The sequence below is a fragment of the Falco naumanni genome, chromosome 19, assembly GCF_017639655.2.
Source record: "Falco naumanni isolate bFalNau1 chromosome 19, bFalNau1.pat, whole genome shotgun sequence".
NCBI classification, from domain to species: Eukaryota; Metazoa; Chordata; class Aves; order Falconiformes; family Falconidae; genus Falco; species Falco naumanni.
The window spans coordinates 1,584,586-1,594,785 of NC_054072.1; the positions used below are offsets into that span (position 1 = coordinate 1,584,586).

General features: G+C 67.0%; 1 protein-coding gene across 1 annotated transcript; it reads right to left on the bottom strand.

Moving 5' to 3' along the window:
- Positions 1-642: 642 nt before the first annotated feature.
- On the bottom strand, positions 643-9,718 carry C19H2orf42 (chromosome 19 C2orf42 homolog). The gene is given in 10 exon segments (XM_040618159.1): positions 643-763; positions 765-900; positions 1,823-1,982; positions 2,068-2,168; positions 2,830-2,937; positions 4,305-4,409; positions 5,849-5,953; positions 6,314-6,424; positions 7,130-7,967; positions 9,665-9,718. Coding segments are annotated over 9 exon segments (1,719 nt in total). The 5' UTR covers positions 7,956-7,967; positions 9,665-9,718; the 3' UTR covers positions 643-696.
- Between the last annotated feature and the right edge of the window lie 482 nt (positions 9,719-10,200).

Here is a 10,200-nt window from a genome sequence, read left to right on the forward strand (position 1 = left end):
GTTGGGCCGGTTCGGGGGGGCAGCGGTGACTTCTGGGAGAACCTGGGGGCTCCCTGAGCTGCTCGGGGGGAGCTGGTGGCCGGGGGGGGGGATGGGGGGTGAGGGGGGGCCCCGCCGTGGTTGGGGTCTGTGCCCGGCTGGGCACTGGTGGGGGTGCGGGCCCCCCCCCCATGGGTGCCACGTGTCTGTCCCCCCCCCCATGGGTGCCATGTGCCCCCCCCCGCCCCCCCAAGGGTGCGATGTGCCCCCCCGATGGGTGCCATGTGCCCCCCCCATGGGTGCCATGTGCCCCCCTCCCCGGTGAGGTGCAGCTCCTGCCGCCAGGGTGTGGGTACCGCCGGGCTCTGCAGTGCGGGGACCCCCCCCCCCCAGGGACCCCCATGTAGGGACCCCCTGAGCCCCTCTGGGGTGTCTGCCCCCCCCTCCCCCCCCGGGTGGGTGCCACCCCCTCCCCTGCCCCCAGCCCTCCTGGGTGTCCCCTTCCCCTGGGTATTGCCCGACCCCCGCCGGGGTGCCCCTCCTGCCCACCTTGGGGGGCTTCTCAATGTGCAGCCCCCCCCCCGCCCCCCCCCAGTGGGTGCAGGGATGCTCAGAGCACCCGGCGAGGGGGGGGACACACATTTATTTTGTGGGAGCCCACCTGGGTGCTGGCAGGTCCATGGGGTGCCCCCCTCCGCAGGGGGGGGGAGGGGGGGCTCAGGGGAAGGTGATGGTGGTGAGCGGGGGGAGCTCCAGCGCGGGCTCCATGGGGGGGGCGGGGCGGTGGTCGGGGGGGGGGCCCCCCGTGGTGGCCGTACTGGAACTTGATGCGCAGCTCCCCGATGCGGGCCTGGGGGAGGATGTTGGGGATCCACTCGATGATGAAGGGGGTGGGCTCCTTCTGGGTGGGGGAGGTGTTTCCTGGGGGGCGAGGGGGGGGAGTGTGGGTGCAGGTGCCCACCCCCCCTTGAAGCGGGCAGCTGGGGCACAGGGGGGCTGCGCTCCACCCCCCAAGCCCAGCCCATCCTCCCCCCCAACGCCAGCCCACCCCCCCCTCAGCCCAGTCCCCCCCCCCCCCCCAGCCTAGTTCCGGCCCAGCCCAGCCCAGTTACCCCAAGCCCAGTTACCCCCCCCCAGCCCAGCCCAGTTACCCCCAAGCCCAGTTCCCCAGCCCAGTCCCCCTGCAGCCCAGTTCAGTGCAGCCCAGTTCCCCCCAAGCCCAGTTCCCCCCCCAAGCCCAGCCCAGCCCAGTTCCCCCCCAGCCCAGGTCCCCAGCCCAGCCCAGTCACCCCCAAGCCCAGTTCCCCCCCCCCAGCCCAGCTCAGTTACCCCAAGCTCAGTTCCCCCCCTCCAGCCCAGCCCAGTTCCCCCAGCCCAGCCCTGTTCCCCCCAAGCCCAGTTCCCCCCCCCCAGACCAGGTCCCCAGCCCAGCCCAGTCACCCCCAAGCCCAGTTCCCCCCCCCCCGCCCAGCCCAGTTCCCCCAAGCCCAGTTCCCCCCCTCCAGCCCAGCCCAGTTCCCCCCCCCCAGCCCAGGCCAGCCCAGTTCCCCCAAGCCCAGTTCCCCCCCTCCAGCCCAGCCCAGTTCCCCCCCCACCCCAGCCCAGTTCCCCCCCTCCAGCCCAGCCCAGCCCAGTTACCCCCAAGCCCAGTTCCCCAGCAGCCCAGCTCAGTGCAGCCCAGTTCTGACCCCCCAGCCCAGATCCCCCCCTCCAGCCCAGCCCAGTTCCCCCAGCCCAGCCCGGCCCAGCGCTCCCGCCCCGGTACCGGTACCCCGAGGCGGAGCTGCCCAGCCGGGGGGCTGCGGGGGGGCCGTTCCCCGGGGCGGGGGGCTGCCCCACTCACCCACTTTGAGGAAGGTCCTGAGCTCCAGGGGCCGGATGGCGGGCTGCCGCTCGTGCCCGTAGGCCTCGGCGATGCTCTCCACCTCCACCCTCGGGCACCGGAACGGCTCGTAGGTCCCGTCCCGGTTCTGGATGAAGCTGCGGGTGATCTCCAGGGGCAGCTGCCGGCGAGGGGGAAGCTAAGGTAAGGGGCTGCGTGGGAGGGGGGCGCAGCAGCGGGGCTGGGCTGCCCCCCCCACCCCTTACCTCGGGCGTATCGAAGATCTGCTTGACCTGCAGGACGTTGGTGATGTGCCAGGTGTACTTGGAGAAGGTGCCCAGGGGCAGGGCGTCCTTGCGGACGAAAGCTGCGGGGAGGGAGAGGCTGCTGGGGGGGGGAGGGGGCTCGCCGTGACGCTTGGGGGGGCTTTCTGACCCCCTTCTCCCCCTTCCTCTTTGGTGGCTCTGCCCAGCCTTGCCGGGAGGCAGCCCCAGCACGCGGCGCCGTCCTGGCCGGGGGACTCGGAATAAAAGTGAATTATCAAACGAACAAACAAACAAAAAAATAAAACTGAACCATGAAGCCAACCCAGTGAGTCTGAAGGGGCGCAGACGTGCCGCCACCGCTGTTTGGTGACAGACAGATGGCGGGGGACAAGCGGGGATGGTGACCCCCTCCTCCCGCAGCGCTGCCAGGGGGTGTTTAACCTCCTATCGAATCATTTCGGTTGGAAAAGCCCCCGAAGATGAAACCCAACCGTTAACCGGTCCGAGGTGGGGAACGAAGTCTCGGTGGGTTTATTCCCGCTCGGCTCAACGCCAGCGGCTGGGCCCCCCCCCCCCCCCCCCCCCCCCAGCTCAGTACCCCCACCCTTAACCGCAGCCCAGGGAAAAGCCGCTGGAAACCAGAAGGGAGAGCGTGGAACTGTTGTTTGGTTTTTTGTTTGGTTTTTTTCTTGCCGTTGCTGGTTTTTGGGCCGAGCGGCCGGCACCCCGCGCGCCCCGCGCGCCGGCGTGGTTGCAGCTGACCTGTGGTGGAGTTGGGCAGCCTCTTCTTCGCGCTCCCGCTGGAGATCCTCTGCTGCAGCGCCTCGAAGAAAGCCTGAGGGATGTGGAACACCAGCGGCTCCGGCTTGCCTGTGCGGGCACCAGGAGGGAGGCGTGGGGTGAAGGCGGGGGGGCTGCGGTGTTAGTGACACCCCCCCACCATCCCCCCAGCTCGAGTTTTGAGCCTGCAGCAGCGGAGGGAGAGCACCGCCCGCCCCCGACGCCCTTCTCGGTAAAATATTTGCCCAGGTTGGGTGTTTCACGCCCCGTGCGCGGCTGCGCAGCCTGGCCCCGTCGCTCCTACCAGGCAGAACGGAACAGCGACACCTCGTCCGGGGAGGAGCAGCCAGCTGGACTCGACCATCCTCATGGATCCTTTCCAACTTGAGATATTCTACCGTCTTTGCCGGCAGAGACTCCCCCTGCGCTCCAGGCAACAGCCCCAGCCCCCTGCGAGAGCCCCCAGCCCCTCGGTCACCCCGCGTGCCCCTGCCTGCCTCACCCTGGGGCGTGCGGCCACCGGGCTGCGTCCCACCAGGCTTTCGGTCTCGCTGCAAAGCTGGGGTGACACTGCTGCGGGGAGCGACAAAACTGTTGTCCTAAGTGTCCCACCTCGAGGATTCTGTGGTTCTCGGGGCCCCTCGAGATCACGGAGCCCGACCACCAAGTGCGCACAGCTGCCCGCGGCTCTCAGCCGTCCAGCAGCCGACCTGCCCGCGCCCTGCGCCACTTTGCAGGGCCAGCTGGTCGCGTGCGGGTCTTGCGTGACAAACTTAGAGCGCTCCAGCTCCCCTTCAGGCATTTTTGGGGGTCCCTCTCTTTAGGTGAGCCCAGCTGCTCGGCAGCGGGGGCCAGCCGGGCGCAGCAGCCCAGAGATTTATCAAGTCCCGTCTCCAGAACGGAGCTTTCCAGAGCTGACGCAAGCTGCTGCCTCCAGCCAGGGGTGGGCTGGAGACGCGCCCTGCCACCCACACAAGGCCCACGCTGCTCGTAGTGGGCAGTAGCCCACCCCCAGATGTCGTAGCCACGAGCTGTCGCTATACACGAGCCCCGTGCTGAGCACAGTCCTGCCGTCGAGGCGTGGTGGGGCCTGCGGAGGATGAGGAGGATGGCCACGGGAGGAAACGTGGATTATCGGCGTGTCTGAGACTGATTTAGCGCCACACGAGGCGTCCCACCTCTCCCACGTGGCCCCAAGCAGTTTAATATCAAGTATCAATAAGGGAATTTCTCCCTTCCCCAGCGTAAGCATAAGCACCGGGCTGCTGCTAAGCGTTAAATCCACATGCAGAAATTAAATCAAAGCTCACTAATTGAGAGAAACTTCCCAGGGCTAAAGAACATCGCTCCAAGCTGGAGAAAGCACTCGCCTCCCTCGGGGCTGAGGGTTCCTTAACGCTGCCGCCACGTTAACGACGCAGGTAGCGCACGGAGGGGAGCGATGCCCAAAGCCTTACCCTCAAACTGGTAATGCATGGTCTGATGGATGCGCTCGGTGACGCTGGCCAGCCAGTCCTGGAAGGAGAGTGTCACCTGCGACTCGTCCAGCAGCTGGGTGCAGCCTGTGCCACAAAAGGAGGGGACGTCAGAACCGGCGGCGGCGCGCAGGCGGAGCGCCGAGCCCGACGCCCGGGAGAAATCCCCCGCCCGGCGCTCCCCGCTTGACCTGCGCGAGCTTCCCCGGCAGCACAGGCACCAATAACTCGCTCAGCTCAACGCCTGCGTTCCACGGGGCTCGGCAAGGCGGCAGGACAAGAGGCGAACGCCGCGGGCCTTCCAGCGGCTCAGCCTCTCCGCTCCACCGCGCTCGGAAACGCGGGGCTGCGTAGGGCTGCGACGTCCCGCAGCCCACGTCGGCTCTCAGCAAGAGCTGCAGCCTCGACACCTCGCCACAACTGTCATCTCACCAGGTGGCTGCCTCTGCAGCACCCGTTCCTAGGGCAGGGACCCCCCGCGGCCCCCCCAAGGGCACCGACATGCCCCCCCCGGGGCACACGCAGGCAGCTGCGGGAGCAACACAAGCCATCGCGGGCTGCGGGGCGGGATGGGTGCGCTCTGTCTAGCTCAGGAGGGAAAGGGGTGGGTGGGAAACGAGCGATTAGTACCACTTTTTCCGGGCCAAAACTAAACGTTAAGAGGAACCAAAGCGCTACACAACGGCTCGTAACCCAGGCCCAGACCGCAGCCGGCACGGAGAGCGGCTTTCTCGAAAGGGCTCCGAGTGGCTGGGAAAATCCACGGGTTTTCATGGTGTTGGACCAAGCCCTCCCCCTCCACACACCGTACATAACCACGTACCAACACACAGCCTCCTGCTCGGGCGCCACAGGTATTACGTGTGTGCCCACGACAGTCTCCCCGAGGTGGCCAGGGCCACCCTAGTTCCCATCGCCTTTAACGCCGGCACGCTCCCTGCACCCCGCCAGAGCCCGGACCGTGCTTCCGAGCAAGGATCTGCCACTAGAAACCACAGTTACTCTGGTGACAAGTCCCCCTGCCAGCAGCTCTGGACATTAAGAGATGCTGCAAACATCAGCAGTGGCCAAAAAGCAACAGAAACCTGCTCACAACTTCGCCTGAACCGATTCGCCTGTATGTTTTGTCCAGGAGGGAGCTTAACTGCATCCGGAGACGTTAATGTCACACCTGTCCACTCACGACAGCGCTGGCGCTGCCACGAGCCCACTCCTTCAAGCTTGCCACGCCACGAAATCCACCAAAGAGCTGCCCTGGGAGGACACCGGCATCGTCCTTCTCTAACAACCCACCACTTCCAGGGCCAGGCAGAGCCACACGAGCTGCACACAGCTCCCGGCGGCAGCGAGGGAGCCCAACTTCACCGCCTAGAGCAAGCGACGGACGGAGAGGGCTTGGTCACCCCCTCCGCAGGGGTGACAGCAGCACAAAGCGAACGGCCACAGGCATCTGCGTGGTCCCTGATGGTGTCTGCCCGGTCCCCGCGCGCTCCCGACCACCGGCGCAGCGGCAGAGCCGAACTTACCTTGTCTTTTCAGCGAGGAGGCGACGGCCGGCTTCTTCAGGCTGCTTCTCCTGGGGGTGCTGTGCGCCAGGTCCTGAGCCAGGAGGGGGCTGGCCGCCTGCGCCCCTGAGGGATCGTTTCAGAGAGCGTCAGTGCACAAGTCGCAGGGCTCCGCGGGCACCCGTGCGGGCACCCCGCCGCAGGCAGAGCGGGCGGGATGGAGGGGTCACCTCTCGCCTTAGGGTGGGCTGTCACCGCAGCTCTTCCCACCTTAACACCACTAACGCTCGCTACAAGACCTGCTCAGACCGGGCAGGAGCGCGCCCAACACCCGCTCCGAAAGCTCCCACCCGGCACCGGGCACCGGGCACGGCCCGCAGCCGGCTCCAGTTCCGGCAGGGCCACCCCTCCTGCGGTCCTGCCCGCCGGGTGAGGGCTTTTGGCTTCGAACCGCGTCCGCCCCGTCCCACAGAGCCTCCAGCTCACCCGGCGCCGGGTCCTTTTTCCTCTTCTTGGGCTTGGCAGCGGCCACCTCCCCGGCCTGCGCCGTGGATTCAGCGCTGCCGACCAGCTGCGGGACCGCCATCCCTTTCAGACCTAGGAGAAACAAGCCTCTGTCCTTAAGAGCAGCTCAACCACGTGCACCAGCGCTGTGGAGACGCGAGGGTCTCGCATCCCTGGCCCCACGCTGGCGCTTCCCCCACCCCGAGACCTCCCAGCACACCCCAAATGCCTGCAGAGAAACCCCAAAGCCCTCACAGGCCTGCAGACGTGCTTTAGGGGGAAAACACCGAGGCAAGGGGTGATTTTAATTCACTCGCATCACCCAGGTCGCTCTCCTCAGGGCAGATTTTCACCTTTGGGTGCCTAAAGACGGGGCAGAATTACCCAAGGGCACCTATCGGGGTACACAGACCCCCAGGGGACCGAACCCCAGAGGCGGCTGCTGTGGAAAGGGGGGGGTCACAATGAGCACCGCTCTGGCCCACAGGGGGAAGAGGACGCCTGGTGGCTCCCAGCGCAGAGAGGGACCTGACTCGCCCTCAGCACCCATCGCAGCGAAGCCGGCGGGATGTGCCCACCCCGGCTCCCCGCTCTGCTCCCACACGCTGGGAGCCAGGAGCAAGGTGCAGCCCGGGAGGGATCACTCCCCACAAAGCTCTCTGCTCGCAGGGGGCAGGACCGAAAGCCCCGGCTAACGAAGCACCCACGGGTGTACGGGCAGCCCAGGCAAAGCCAGGTAGCTGCCAGAGCACGAGTGGGTGGCATCGGCCTCACCGACGTCCTCTGCGCATCACCTACCGCCGGAGTCATAGGCGAGGAAGTCGGCGAACTCCTGCGCCAGGCTCTCGTCGCTGGCGAAGGCGCAGATGCAGGCGAAGAAGTGAATGCAGCGCGGCGGCGGCACCTCCTCCTCAGCCGGGCCACCCTTGCTGGGCTTCAGAGCCTGGCAGGAGCAGGAGAACCTGTGGTCCGCCAGCGTCTTGGCGCTCATCTTCTGGGCGAAGGAGGCGTGCAGGTAGCCGAGGCTGTGCTTCTGGCTGGCCTTGCACTTCACCACCAGGATGTTCTTGGTGATGCGCTGCACCAGCGGCCCCGTGGGCTCGGTCGCCAGCTGCCATATGGTTTGTTTGGTTTCGGGCGAAGCCTGCATGGAGCTGAGCACCGAGCTTTTCAGGGTGAGCGGGGTGGCCTCAGTTTGGCAGTTCAGGGCCAGTTTGACGTGCTGGCACTGGTTCTCCACCACGCCTTGTGTGGAGGCTTTCAGGCACGAGGGCACGTAGCAGCGGCCGGAGCTGAGCTGCGTGATGATGGTCCCGTCCACCGTCTGGATGGCCGTCTCTGAGACCCCCAGCTCCACAAAGCACCGGTAATCCGGTCCCCGGTCCCTCTGCCGCACCGAATAAACCTGTAAGTCAGAGCCGGTGATGATCTTGACGGCATCGACGCTGGGCTGCTTGCGTGTGCCGTAGCGGAAAACGGTCCCGCAGTTCTTGTTCTTGCAGCTCAGGCCGCGGGTGCCGTTGTAAGTGCCGCAGCGGGGACATTTGCGGATGCCCCGGAGCGTGGCCTTCCCCAGGTCAGACAGAAACGAGGGCACTTTGGTCCTCACCGACGCCGGCTCCATCCTCCAGAGAACCTGAAAGGGCAGAGATTGGGGAGGGGGCTGAGTTAACAGCTTGGGGAGGCGGGTGGGGTGGGAGGGACAGTGGGGACGCGGCGTTCTGCTGCTAAGACCTACAGGTCCCGGCAGTGGCCATCCCCAGTCCTCAGCGGTGGCAGAGATGGGGATGGGGGGTGGGGAGAGAGGGAGGGGGGCAAACCAGCGACTGCTGGGTGCCGGCAGGATGGCAGGAGGCCCTGCTGGTCACTGTGCCACCCTGTCACTGTCCCAGGCCAGCAACCTCCGCTCCTTCCTTGCAACCGGGGCCCGAAGCGACGCTGCGCGCCTCTTCACAGAGCGACAAAGTGACACCCTTGGAAGCACCAGACCCCGACACTTCCAGCCTGGAGCCCACCCCCTGCTACTTCCCAGTCTTATCCCACGGGCTCACCCTCCGGGGGTGAATAAAACTACACAAAGGACGTGGGGTGTAGGTAAAGCTGGGTGGCCTGCCCACCGCTGTGGGGGAACATGGGGGTGAAGGAGCTCACACAGTCCCCCCGAGCACTGGCCAAGTGTGCCAGAGAGACACCAGAGCAGAAATCCCACTGAGGCGGTGACGGTGGGGACAAAACCCCACGTGGACGGGACAGAAACGGGGCGAATGGGGGGGCGGGATCCACCCACGCTGGGTTTCTGTGCTAGGCTGGTGGCCGAGGAGCCAGACAGCGGTTCCTGGTGAGCACCCCGGTGCTCGGAGGAGCTGCCAGCCCCGTGGCCCTGCTGTCTGGAGCGCTGAGCGTTTCTCCCCTGTCCAGGCTCACGCCGTGCCCCGTCCCCAGCGCACGAGGCAGGCTGGGAGGGCGGCCCCGCTGCCCTCGATCCCATGGGACAGCCCTTCGCTCGTCCCAGGCTCCACCTGGTGCTCCTCACCGCCACCAGAACTCCTTTCCTTGGGCAATACCAGGCACCGCGTGAAGAGCCACAAGCGGCTGAGACATCAAGTCAGCCTGCGCGCTCAGTGAGGGCAGCGGGCGCCAGACGGGGACCCTGGGAGGAGGCAAAGGGACATTTACTATAAGTGCGGGGGGTGTGACATCCCGTGGAGCCATCAGCACCGAGCGCCCGAAGGCAGATGTGAGCCGGGATGGCGGAAGGCAGCTCCCGGTGCTCCTGTGGCGACCGACACCAGGCTCAGCCCCTCAGCCGTTACTTAGGCGAGATGAATCCATCGGGGGTGCGAGGTATGAGCCCCCCCGCCTGGCTGCAGGGGACGGGGCACAGCTCAGGGCAGTGGGGCGCTGTGTGGGGGGGGAAGGCAGGGCCTGCGGGGTTGTGGAGCCCCGCAGCCCATCCCCCTCACCGTGGGAAGGCCCAGCCTCCCCTCAGGGCCAGGCCCCGGCTCCCCCCACGGCCGGGCCCCGACCCTCCTCCGGGCCAGGCCTCCAGCAGCGGCCTCAACCGCAGCGCCTCGCCCACCCCTGGGCTGTGCGCTCCGCTGACGTCACTGCCGTGGCGTCGCCGTGACGTCACACCCCGCCGACTCAAAGCACGGGGGGAGGAGGCCTCCGTTTTCCCGCCCCCCCCCTTCACACCCCACCCCCCACCCCCGCCGTGTGCGTGTCCCCCCCCATGCGCCCCCTCAGCGCGCGCTGCTTCCCAGCATGCTCCCCGCCGCTCTGATGTCACTTCCTGTCCCGCGCGCCCCCCCCCCCCCCCCCCCGCCTCTTTACCTGGGCGGCAGCGCGCGCCCCCCGCTCCTGCCCGCACCGCTGCCAGCGCTCCCCGCGCCCCGCCCCGCCATGGCGCCCCGCCCCTTCGCCCTTATTGGCCCGCCGTTGCCATGTGATACGCCGCGGGGGCTGCTGGGAGGTGCAGTCCGCGGGAGGGGGCGCTGCGCCACGGACTACACCTCCCAGCAGCCCCCGCGGCCGCATTTCACCGATTTCGCCCGTTTTCCCCCCCGAATTCCCCCCGCAGCCGCTGCCCGCCCGCCCTCTCAGCCCGCGGGGGTCCGGCCTGAGCCAAAAAGCGCACACGTGCCTCCATTTGTCATTTTTCCCCATTTCCCCTCTTTTTCCCCCCTTTTTTTTTTTTCTATTTCCCCCCTTTCCCCCCCCAGTTCCCCCTTTTTTAGCTTTTTTTCCCCCAAGAAAACGCCGTTTTCGCCCTGGAACGCTACAAAACCCCAGTTTGCAAAGCTCCAGCTACCTTCCTGGGGGAAGGAAGGCGCTCCCTGCCCCAGCAGGTGGTTTTTTTTTTGGGGGGA